The sequence below is a fragment of the Acomys minous genome (genome assembly GCF_964271855.1).
Source record: "Acomys minous genome assembly, chromosome: 1".
NCBI lineage: Eukaryota > Metazoa > Chordata > Mammalia > Rodentia > Muridae > Acomys > Acomys minous.
This window is the reverse complement of record NC_140483.1, coordinates 20,470,086-20,483,070: the sequence shown is the minus strand read 5'-3', so window position 1 is coordinate 20,483,070 and position 12,985 is coordinate 20,470,086. Positions and strand designations below refer to the sequence as shown.

General features: G+C 39.7%; 2 protein-coding genes across 2 annotated transcripts; one reads left to right on the top strand and one right to left on the bottom strand.

The window, feature by feature from the left end:
* Window positions 1–1,865: 1,865 nt before the first annotated feature.
* Window positions 1,866–2,798, top strand: LOC311597242 (olfactory receptor 10J1-like; the record flags this gene model as incomplete). The annotated part of the gene is made up of 1 exon (XM_084781447.1): window positions 1,866–2,798. One exon carries the CDS (start codon window positions 1,866–1,868, stop codon window positions 2,796–2,798), a length of 933 nt encoding a protein of 310 aa, XP_084637573.1.
* Window positions 2,799–5,978: 3,180 nt separating this feature from the next.
* LOC311597231 (mucosal pentraxin-like) lies at window positions 5,979–8,987 on the bottom strand (the record flags this gene model as incomplete). Its single annotated transcript, XM_084781440.1, has 2 exons — window positions 5,979–6,574; window positions 8,924–8,987. 2 exons carry the CDS (start codon window positions 8,985–8,987, stop codon window positions 5,979–5,981), a joined length of 660 nt encoding a protein of 219 aa, XP_084637566.1.
* Window positions 8,988–12,985: the final 3,998 nt, after the last annotated feature.

The following is a 12,985-nucleotide window of genomic DNA, read 5'->3' as shown; positions in this document are numbered from 1 at the left end:
TACATGACTTCCTTTATTTCCCTTTCCTCTTCAAATCCCTTCCATGCCCTTCCCTACCTACTCCCTTTCAAATGCATGGTCTCATTTTTCATTAGTATTACATATCCATGCATAAATATAAAAACACAACCTGCTGAGTCAGTTTAGTGTTGTCTGAATGTATATGATTTCATTCCTTATTTTGATTCTCTTTTGTTTTATAAATTGCAGTCTGTGATCTTTCTAGTCATCAAATTTTCTGTGTGAGCATTCCTTAGCTATGATCTGACTACATGGTTCCCACCAGATGCATATGTCATAATTAAGTTAATTATCATGTAGTTATTAATATACGTTGTTTCTGGCCTTAGATATTATAGATAAAAATAATTACAAGTTCTTTGTACCTACACCCTGTTAACATATCTGAGAGTTTCCTTAGAATACATAATTGGAAGTGGAGCTATCAATCCAAAGAGAGTTTGTATAGGTTATCATCAATCTAGCTATTTCCTCAGCTTTTTAGGTTCTGAAATTTTTCTAGTTTTCAAAATTATTTTTCTGGATTTTCCCTTTCTTCACAGTGTAATTCCATTCCTAGAGAAAAAGAAAGTACTTTATTTTTTCCAATGAAAAGAAGGAGCCATCTTATCTCTCACATATTGTGTGACCAGGATGCTCCTTTGCTAGTTGAGATACAGGACAAATCACCTAGTTGTAGAAGCAGAAAATTACATTAACTTAGCAAATCACATAGACTTTAGTGTCATAATTTTCTTGCGGCAATATGGGAGAAATAAACTAATATATAGGACGCTATAATGCTGAATAACATATGGAAAACACTTAAAATGCAACAAGGGACTGCTTACTGTTACTGTTACTCAGTTATTTTTGAACAGGAGTGACTTCTGATGCTACATTACTCCTTTTTAAGAGAATAAATGTTAAAATATTGGTTTTCTCCATAGCCATAGAACATATAATCATGAAGAAATTAGAAAAGATAGTTTACTGTTATTGAGACGAACTACCTCTGAAACTTACATGTAACCACAAGCTGGGAAGGGCACAGAGATGGACACAGTCCAGGGAAATAAGTTGCTGGGCAACAAGAAGCTTGATTGACAGGTTACAACTAGTACTGAGAAAACTTCCTGAGGAAAGGGAGGCACCTGTCAATATTGAGGAAAGAGGGGAGTATTCTTTCTTTTAAAAATGTGATGAGGGACAGTCAGGCTTGCAAATGCTGAGCGATCTGTGAAGATGGGTTTATAAAGTAGACAAATGCATGGAGAACACAAGTGTTATAATAATGCGTAAGATGACCTATGAGAGATTTGGTATAAAGGGGGCTTATTGTGGGAAAGGGTAGAGAGAGGAGGAGGGCACCCATCACAGAGAGAGAGAGAGAGAGAGAGAGAGAGAGAGAGAGAGAGAGAGAGAGAGGAGAGAGAGAGGGAGAGAGAGCATGTGTGAGGTGTTGGGGCAGCCAGCATTCTTTTCTAAGGAACACAGAAATGCAAGCCTTGAAGGAGACTACAACAATTCCATTTCAAACAGATTTTAGGTGACAAGTTCTGAAACTGTGCTCTTAGATAAAACCCCTTCCAGATTTAACAACGCCTTGTCTGTTTCTCTTGCCCACTTCCCTCAAATATGTAACGTCTGCCTCACCAGGAAATCTGTTCCCTATTATTTCACACATAAATGTTTACACATTATATCATTTCCTGATCATGTCTACCTTTGGCTACTAGATGGACAGCTCTCCCTGCTAACCCAGATGCAGAGCCGTTGTCGGTTCTTCCGGCAAGTCGCCTGCTCAAAGCATTGGCACTAATGTGTTCTGACTGATTGGCTCATATGTCATTTCCACCTGGAAGATGATGAGAAAAAACCACACAGTGGTGAGTGAGTTTGTTTTCCAGAGTTTCTCCAGCTTTCATGAATACAGGCTTACTCTCTTCGTGGTATTTCTGGCCTTGTACCTGCTAACTCTGACTGGCAATGTCATTATTGTGATAATTATCAGTATTGATCGTCACCTTCACACGCCCATGTACTTCTTTCTTAGTATGCTTTCCACTTCAGAGACAGTGTACACATTAGTCATCGTACCAAGGATGCTCTCCAGCCTTGTGGGTTCAAGTCAATCCATTTCTTTAACCGGCTGTGCCACCCAGATGTTCTTCTTTATCACTTTGGCCATCAACAACTGCTTTCTGCTCACGGCGATGGGGTATGACCGCTATGTAGCTATCTGCAACCCCTTGAGGTACACGGTCATCATGAACAAGCGGGTGTGTGCCCAGCTCGTATGGGGGTCCTGCAGCATTGGGCTGCTTGTGGCCATACTTCAGATTGCATCTGTGTTCAGGGCACCCTTTTGTGACAGAGAGGTGGCCCACTATTTCTGCGACATCCGCCCAGTTATGAAACTGTCCTGTGCTGATACCACGATACATGACGTAGTTAACTTTATCGTCAGCTCCCTGGTTATTGTGGTGCCCATGGCCTTGGTTTTTATCTCCTACATCCTCATCATCTCCACCATCCTTAAGATTGCCTCAGCTGAAGGACGGAAGAAGGCCTTTGCCACCTGTGCCTCTCATATCACCGTGGTCATCATCCACTATGGCTGTGCCTCCATTGCCTACCTCAAGCCCAAGTCAGAGAACACCAGGGACCAGGACCAGCTGATCTCAGTGACTTATACTGTGTTTACTCCTCTGCTTAACCCTGTGGTATATACCTTGAGGAACAAAGAAGTCAAGGATGCCATTTACCGTGCTATTGGGAAAAAATCTCTTGTCTAGGATATTCGATGCTTTGGCGTGTAGTGAATTCCCTTTATCTCTCTGTAGTTTCAATTAATCATGGCCAATTCTGGCCTGAAAGTATAAATAGAATGTTTCTAAGGCAAGCAATTCTTCAGTTTTTAAATTATTTACCATTGTAAGTAACATGATGAAGTTTAGTACAGCTCTGACCCATTCTACTTGCAATATGAGTCATCCCTTCATCCAGTAGATGTTGTATATGCTATCCACTGATACTGTATAATATCAGTGTCTTGAGAATAAGGTGCAGACAACAGTCACATAACTTTTTATTTAAGCATATAATTATAAATGTTCTGTTGTATCAGAGTATTTTCGTCTGCTCATGTGCGTATGTATGTGTGTGCACACATGTGTGTTTATCCATGTTTGAATGCATGTAGATATATGTGGGGGGTCTTCGTACATGTGTGTACATGCATGTGACATTCTAATGCTGATATTAGGAGTCTTCCTTGACCATTCTTCTACCTTATTCTCTAAGGTGGGGTCTCTCAGTCAAGCTCAGAGCTCAAAGATCGAGCTAGTCTCTTTAGCCAGCTTGGTAGTGGGGATTCTCTTTGTCCATCACCTGAAGATGGAGCTGCAGATGGGTTGCCATCCCTTCCTCCCCTTTACATGCGTCCTCGGAATTGCACCTCCACGCCTCAACCTTGCCCGGCAAGTGCTTTGTCTACCGAGCCATTTCCACATCACTAGCTATTGTGCTAATTCCTCGGTGTGCTTAATTTATAAATCAAGTGGTATCAAAGCCACGTATAAGTAGAAGAAAAAGTGTATACAAGGTTCAGAGCTTATATACCCCAGTTTCAGGTATTCATAACATCATAATATAGTCCCCATGAGTAAAGGAGAAGTACTATGTAGGCTGTCACAGTCTGGCTTTTCTTTTATTTTCTATTGAAAATTGTTTTTTCATAATATATAATCTCATCACACTTTCTCGGTCTCACAGTTCCTTCAAGATCATCACCATCTCCTTGTCCACTCGACTCCAACCCTTCTCTGCCTAAACAAACGCACAAAATTAAAACAAACAAACGAACAAAAAACAAGAAACACACATGCATACCCCACAAAAACACGAGAACAGAAACCAAAATATACAAGTAAAAGGTCTGGGTATTTTTGAAAGCTCCAAAACACAATTTTTCCTGTAATTTCTTCTGTATTCAGAGGAAGTTGCAAAATTTGATGGTAAGGTTACATTAAAGAGTGACTCAGACGTACTAAAGGTTGTGTCTTGTTTTTATTTTGTATTTATTTTCTTTTAATCAGAACTTTAAAATCTTCCTATGGTGCGAGAGGCTGACTCTTGTTTCTTTCACATGCTAAGCAAATGTCCTACCAATCAGCTACACTCCCACATTCTTGCTTTTATTGTTATTCTGCCATATCTTTTATATAGCCCAGGTGGCCAACCGAGTAATGACCAGACGCAGATCATAAATTGGAAGTGGGGAGGAGGAATCATAAGCAAGGGTGAAGCTCATTAGTATCAGCTCATTGGCATCAGAAAAGTGGAATGTATGGGTGCCTACCTGAATTCTGGGTTGAAAGATGACCATAAACACCAGATCTCCTGCATATCAGTCATTTACATTATGATTTGTAACAGCAGCAAAAACACAGTTATGAAGTAGCAAGGAAACTATTTTTATGGTTGGAGGTCACCACAACATAAGGAGTTCAGTATTAAAGGGTCTCAGCATTAGGAAAATTGATAACTTTAAACACTTATCCATAGACGAATCTGCGGGTCTAACCCCTTTGCTATTGCTCTCCAAAGGTAAAGCTTACTTTCATATGTGAGGAAGGGAAGAGGGCCCTTCTGTCAGAGGCCCATGGGAGGGGAATAGGGCAGAAGAGGGAGGGAACATGGGAATAGGAAAATACAAGAGAGGGGATAACAATCAGGATGGAATTCGAATAAATTATAATAAATTTAAATTTTTTAAAAGAGTTGGATTTATTTAGTGTGCTGAAGAGACTGAATGTGATAAATATTTTGTGATCCATGCAATGTTGAGCTGTCTTTCCTTTTCAAGAATCCCACTGAAAGTGCATTGAAAGCACACTTCAACCTAAGCCCAGGGCCTCTGTGTCTCTAGTGATAGTGTGAGAGCCAAAGTTATGCTTTAAAAGTTTTAATTACCGTGCCTAAGAGATCCATGAAACAAAAGTGCCTCTATCCTGTAAGTCTCTTGCCCAAGGACAGATACTTTGTGAAATGCTGGAGCCTGTTATTTCTGGGAGAGAACAAGCCATTTGTTTTTGCTCCCCTAAATAGGTTTGTTTGACTCAACTACATAGTCTGCGCTTCCTCACAGATAGGCAGGAGGTACATGGGCAGAAAATACGTCAGCATATGCTTGCTTCTGATTGAACCCGGTGAGAAATGCTGTGGCCTTATGGGTTTGCTTTTATAACCCTCTGCAAAGTGTGTCTTGTCATCATTTTCTGGGAATCCCAGAATAGACATGGCCAGAGTCCATCATTTTGGTCAGTATTTAATTAAAGTGTGCTTCAAATTTGTCTCAGAAATTGTGGAATTGGTCTTTCTCTCGTGATTCTCTAGTTTAACTGTAGGAGGACCAAGATCGGGCATTCATGCTTGTTCTAGAATAGTGGTTTCTTAAAGGGGCCTCCAACACAGTTGATCTGTATATTTTTTGGGGGGGAGGTCTCTAAGCAAACCTTTGCAAACATCTTTGATTCTTTCCTGAGTAGGAAAAAGATCATTTGTTCAACCTAGTTCCTTGAGAAATCCTTTTTTGAAACTTTTTAGGAAAGTCTGACTCCTTCAGATAGTCTGTTCCCGAAGGCCTCCTTCTCCCTGAGGTCACACTGTGTTCATGGGTTCCCGAGTTTGAGTACACAGAACCATAAGGCCTCCTCCCGTCACACAAGTTTCTACAAGATGGGTGCTCATTTCTGAGTGGAGTGTATCCCCTTAGCTCCTATGGTTGATGTTGTAGACAATGATGATACAAGCCACTGCAACTTTTGCAAAAGTAACTAATATATAGCAAAGACTCACACTTCTTTGCTTTTAACGCAGTTCCCATTCCCATTGTAGTAAAAACAAAAGCAGATTTAATTTCATAGAGTATGTAATTATCACTAAACACAGATGATGACTGACAAGAAAGAAGTTTAAGCCCACAGTTTGGGCTTAGTCACCACATAGCCATTGTCTTCATAAATAAGACTTTGCCAATTTATAAGGTTGCCACTATAACAACTGTCATGTGCCTCTTCCAGAGGGACCACATGGTCCCACAAGGACACCTCCCATATCTCCCCCAAAAATGATTGTTTTACATCAAAATGTCCCCCAAAGGAATCCTGCTCTTGTCCTAGGATAATCTTTGCATCACCTCCCACAGTGTACCCCCTCTTCAAGCCTTTTCTCCCCAAAGGCTTTCCATCCAGCCAGAATTCTGCAATCCCAGAGGCAGATTCCCAGCTCATACAGACATGGATTGGAGCATTAGGATTTGGGGGTGCTTTGAAAATGGCTACCGTATTCCCAACATAGAACATGTATTCCCCCACTTTTTCCACAAAGAGAAGAATCTCATTGTCCTTGGTCCTTGTGTTGTAGGAGAAGAGGCTGTAAGGACGGGTGAGGTCAGTGAAGGCCTTCAGACACAAGGTGAAGTTCTGCAGTGGCTTCCTCACCTGCGGGATCAGGGATACATAGGCAGTGGATGATTCTTGGGGGAAAATAAATGCCTTCCCCTTCATGTCTGTGGAGAAAAAAAACCAGTAAGACAAACATCCTATCAAGTCTGATGTTTAATTTGTTGTTTTTGTAGCCCTAGAGCTGCTTCATGCCAGAACATGTAGATCCCGTTGGAGCACACGGAAATCCTGCCAAGGTGTGAGCTCAGCAACGCTACATAGTTATGCAGTGTTAAAGGCGGGGCTGGAAGAGGTGGTCCATGCTTGCAGCCTCAGCATAGGAGAGGCGGAAGCCATCTACTTATGTGGTGACATAAGGACAACCTGAGCCCCCCGAGACCCTGTCTCAAACAAAACAGTGAACAAGTGGGTTCAGTTGATCTGTTACAAAAATTAAAGATTCCCTATATCAACCCTACATCCATCTTCCTTGAGACAGCATCTAGATAAAGAAGAAGCAGCGGCAGAAAATGAAATGTAACTGAGTCATTGCAAAGAATAAAGCGTGAGATACTGCACATTCTCCCACCACTGACCCGATCATAATATTTCTCCTAGAGCCCTGCAGCTGGGGTTACATACATCCTGGACCTTGTTGTGATGGACCAACAGAATCATGTAAATTACTTGGTCCAGACCATCATAGCATACACCTTCATCTTCACTCTCTACTGCAGTTGCTATGTTCAATAAGGAACCAGTTTTCCATGGCAGCAACAGGATCAAGGGATTATTTACTATGGATTTATTTGGTCTTAAAAGCCATGTGAAAAGATGAAAATGTAATCATTATAGAATGATTCTTTCCTGGGTCAGAGGAGTGAATTTAACAAATGCTGTAGTTTGGAAAATAAACTTGAGAATAATGACTAACTGAATCAGAGGAGACATTGCCTAGAAATAATATAAGGTCTTGAATTGAGTTAGTTTTGCTTCATAGCAGGAAATGGGAAAACAGCATGAATTCTATTTCCTAACCTATAAGGAGTTCTTTAAGGAATGCCTATACCCTGGCCCCCTGGAGAATCACAATAAAACACTTTCAGAAAAAAAGGGCTGCCTACAGTATGAGAGAGAGAGAGAGAGAGAGAGAGAGAGAGAGAGAGAGAGAGAGAGAGAGAATTTCTGTCAATATAACAGCACCTAGAAGATTGGAGTGTAAACCATGTATTTTTTCCCTGTGATCAATTATCTCCCTGTTTGTAACCATGTCAGTATACAAACTTGAAGCAAAATCTCATGGTTAGCCTGAAATAACTTATAGCTCACTGCTGACAGTAACACTGCAACATAGAGAAATGAGTGTCAAGTTTTCTTACTGGCAGCAACAGGAAAAAAAATATAAAGCTGTCAAAACAGTAAAGTGTCTTCTTTGGTTAAAAAAAAAGTTAGTTTTAATACAAAATTCATTCTTCCTTAATTGATCTCACTGTCATTTACTGGGGGAGTGTTCACCATCATGATTGTGAAGAAATGAGGCTCAGAGTCTTGCCACTTGACAAAGGTCATTCAATTTTCCAAGTATTAGGAAGAGATGGGTTCCTGGTACAAAGAGTCCAAATTACTTCCAAGATTTCCTGTTTCTTCCTACATTACCTTAACTAAGTATTTTAAAAGAATGAGTTATTAACATCCCCTTTACACACGCGCGTGCGCGCGCACACACACACACACACACACACACACACACACACACACTCCCTTGTGTTCTTTCAGATAAGAAGTTACTCTGCTCTCATCAAAGAAGCAAATCCCATTCTTCTTTCTTGAAACCAGATATATCCTTATAATTAGCACAATAAAGTATATACCTTTAGTCATCAGTATCTGTGGTAGTTTTTAAAATATGACCTAAACTAATTCTTTTCCCTTTGGGTATGGGTTGATTCACATGAGACACATTTGGGGGATGTCTAAGATTTGATTAAGGAAAGGCTGTGGCCTCTGAACTGGACATTTCTTCCAGCCACATGTTATAGGCTATTTTGTATAAAGGGCCTCAATGACAGAAAATTAAGAAGGGCCTATAGTCAGTAGGCAAGAAGGAACTCAGGCACCATGGCCAGAGTCCTGAAAGGAGCTAAAATTGATTAGCCATACAGGTATGGGAGCAAACCTTCTGCAGGGGAACCGTCAGAAAACAGCGCAACCTTGGTTGAAAGGCTGCAATCCCATAGAGACCTGTGCTGGGGAATCATAGCTGCAGAATTCTGCTCTCTGTTGTAAAAAAAAAAAAAGGCACAGGATAGTAAACATTCACTGTTTCGAGCTGCCAAGCTTAGAAGGTATCATAGAATAGTAAGTGACATCCACATTCCTTTTACTCACATACTCCTGAAAGCAGCTACAGTATAGAGTGTTGGACCCAATCTTTTCTAGGTGTGGAGACTTTTCCAGCTGTGCTCGGCACCTACCTGACTGTGATACACCTCCTGAAAGAACAGAGAGAAGCAGGGTGCCCACAATAAGCTTCTTCATTGTGCTGCTCATCTCAGACTCCTCCAGTAGTGGGAGAGCAGCACTTGTCTCTGTGGAGCTGCCTCTGCTGTTGTCTCTTATATTGTACTCATGGGGACTACACCTTTGTTTTCACAAAAGAAGACAAAGTCATAAAAGGTTAATATTAACTGAGCCATTATGTAGTCTTAAAAACAGCATGTTATTAGCCTGAAATAATATAAAATATCTTGGGTAAGCTCTAATCAAGCAAGTGAAAGACTTGTATGATAAAGACTTTAAGGCACTGAAGAATGAGATTGAGATATCAGGAGATGGAAAGATCTTCCATGCTCAGGGATTGATAGGATTAATAGTGTAGAAGTGTCTATCCTATCAAAAGCAATTTACAGACTCAATGCAATCCCATCAAAATTCCAAGACAACTTTTCACAAGCCTTGAAAGGGCAATTTTCAGCTTCATAGGAAAATAAAAAAAACACCCAGGGTAGCTAAAATGCTTCTGTATAATAAAAGAACTGCTGGAGGTGTCACTATCTTCAGTCTCAAAATAGAGAGAGCTATGCTAACAAAAATGGCATGGTATTGGCACAAAAAGACACATGTTGATTAAGGGAATAGGAAATCCAGGAGTTCCAAAGCAATGTGTCCTGCTGATGACCACTGACTGAAACCAGACAAAAACCTTTCCTCTCTTTAAGTTGATCAGATCAGGTATTTCATTATGCTAATTGCAAGCTGACTGGTGGTCACACTAATTATAGTCCTGTTGTTTGCACTATAATATAAACATACTTGTAGAACATCTATAAAAATTCTTGTCCATCCTTTCTTTAAGGTCTGGAGAATAGCTACAGAAGGGGCCCTCACTGATTCAGATGATGGTGAAGTTAACACGGAGTTGCAGGAGGAGTCGCTGAGTTCCCTATAAAGGGAACTTGAGGTTGAGAGTTAAAATGGCATCTTGTGTGTGTCTTGAATCAAGTCACTGCCAATAAATTATGGGCTCAAGTGAGGTTTCTGTGAAGTTGGATAGTCTGAGCCTTCCTCAAGACATGAAAGCCTTTCTTAAAAATGAAATGATACTTAAATTCAGGGCACGGTCCAACTATGACATGACTAAAACCTATGATTTAGACTTGACTATCTCTATTTCACTGAAATATTTGTTTACTTGTTTACAATAAAAACCACTGAAAGTTGGATTATTTGCTTGCTTCTTCGTTGCTTATCACATAGTTTAAGACTTTAAAGGCAGGAATATATGGGTCAGGTTATGGTTTCCCCGCCGCCCCCCCCTTGTTCAATCTCTTCATCCTATCACTATGATTGAACTTATAATAAGAACTCTAAAATTATCTCTGAGCTGAATGCTTGTTGAATTTCCCAGTGAATGATAAGAACTAAAGGAAATTGTGTGTGTTGCAGCCTTGTGCTAACAAAAGCCACTATGATTATGGTGGTCTGCTTTCACTTAATTATGAGTGCAATGAGCCGCCTTGAAACTCACTTTAAAAAAAAAAACAATACATATTTATTTATCCACAAGTCTGTGGGGTTGGTGATTTTTAACTCTAATTCTTTGGTGCTTAGTGGAATGCTTAGTGGTGCTTAGTGAGCTGGTTGGTACAGAGCAGAGCACACGAGTCAGAAATAGAGTGGCTTGAATTTCAGCACGTGTGATCCTCGTCTTGTTTGTGTTGGTTTCAGATTAGCCTAAATCAATCTCGGTTTCTCTGTCTCTCTTAATTCTAAAACTGCATCCATGCCAACAAATTAAAAGAGCATCCAATTTTAGAAGTAATTTTACAGCATGTTTGAGCACAGTACAAAATAAATAAGTTATTGTGTTACTCTATCTCAATATGTTGTAATTAAAGGTTAAATCACACGCTTGTTTTATCATTCTTTAATAACAGTTCATAAAATATATTTTAAAAGATAAATCTGAGTTATTCATATTAAATAAATGTTTCATAGTATCCAATGGACTTTAAATTAGTTATGAAAGAAAGGATATAATTTATAGATAGATTTAAAATAATATTTTGCATTTCACATTTAACTTGGAGATGGCATGTGTGTATTTAAAAAGTGAAGACCAAATGTATCTTTTTGGTATATCACAAAGGAACAAAAACAGTTTTGATTATTTGGGTATTTTTTTTTGCTGGTATTAGAGATTAAAAGTACAACTTTTAAAAAACTAGTTTATAATTCGGTTTCTAACTGTTTATTATAGTTTCCAAAGATTTAATTAAGTGCTAGAGACCTCCCTAGGTGCTATATGGAACTTATAAGGTTTGAATAATTCTCATCGTATATGTGAATAAGTCTTAAAAATAAGATATTTGTATAACTTAAAGTAGTAGCATGTATTTATACAGAAATATGTACAAAGGTATGCAAGTGCAAAGGAAATATTGACCCATATCCATTTTAATGGCTCTCTTGAAGAAGAGAAAGGAAGGCACGAGAACTGAAACAGATTTCTGACTTATCCGTAAATGTTCCCTCCCATAAAAAAGAAAGCAGGAGAATGGTAGTGTAGGCACGGGACTACATGTAAGGCAGCCATGGAAGCTGGCCGCAGCATCTCGGGAGCTGGAGTTCTTGACTAAACAGGAAGCTAGGAGGAGTCAAGAAGACTGCAGCTGTGTCAAGGTAGCCGTCTCTCTCTCTCTTAAATTTTTTTATGTTTAATTCGTTCACTTTACATCCCAATTGTAGCCCCTACCCTCGTCGCCTCCTGATCACACCCTCCCTTGGTCATCCACTCTCCCTCTCTCCCCTTGTCCTCAGAAAGGGGAGCCCTCCTCCCCTAACATCTGACCTGAGCCTATCAAGTTTTGTCTGGACTGCCCGCCCACCAGGGGGAAGTGATCAACGTGTTGGGCGAGAGTCTATATCTGAAGTAGTCCCTTCTCCCCCTGCTGCCATCTCTTGATCCTCAGTAGCCCTCCCTGCCGAATTCTACCCTCCTGGTTAATCACCTTTGGAACTATGTTTAGGGTCGTCCTGCTGAATCAGCAGCTAAAGCATTAGGAATCTTTCCTAGATGCCACCCACGCAAACCAGTGAACAAGCTGCATCCTCTAAAAGCCCTGGCTTCTTTATACTACAATTTTCATTGTAGATTCAAAGCATCTTTCCTCATCTTCCACATCTTTTTTTTTTACACTTTGGTAAATGTCTTTTTTTTTTCATTTTTTTATTAATTTATTCATATTACATCTCAATGGTTATCCCATCCCTTGTATCCTCCCATTCCTCCCTCCACATCTTTTTATAAAGATCTTGAGAATAAAAATCCTAAAAGAAAGGTCAGAGTCATCATGATTTGGGAGAGAAGAGGGGCTCCCCTTGCCACATGAATATGCCATTTGCCTCATAAATATCCACAGCAACTTCTTAAAAGTCCACTACACAGAACCCAGTGTGCTATCTGTTCCTTTGGATCAATTTACCCCAATCACGCTCTGGAAAGCACTGCTGGACAAGTCTTTGCATAAACCTAATGTATCAACAGGCTGGGTTTTTCCCACCAAGAACATAAAGCCAAGAAGAAACCGTCATTTGATAACAAGTCAATTCAGTCAAATGTGTCATGGTAAGTACTTATTATCTAATGTATAATTTAGTAATTTTATCTTTTGTAAATTTAAACTTTTCATAATTGTTATATTTACTTTGAATGATAATCGTGTCAATTTTCCAAGGTGTCATTTTTATTTCCTCATTAACTTATCACAGTTCAGTATGAGTGCTCTTTTGATCCACAGTTTAATCAATGATTTTACATGGATATAATATGAAATAGGTATATGACTGAGAATAAAAAGAATACAGTGGATAATGTCACCAGTCATTGAACCATGATAATACCCAAAGGGCCTGAACCATGGGCAGGTAGTTCAGATCTCTACTGACAGATAGCCCTGCGCAGACAGTAATTATCTAGAGGGTTTTCACAGGCTCAGCTATTAACAAAATCAAGCATCAGTAAGTATTGCCTTTGC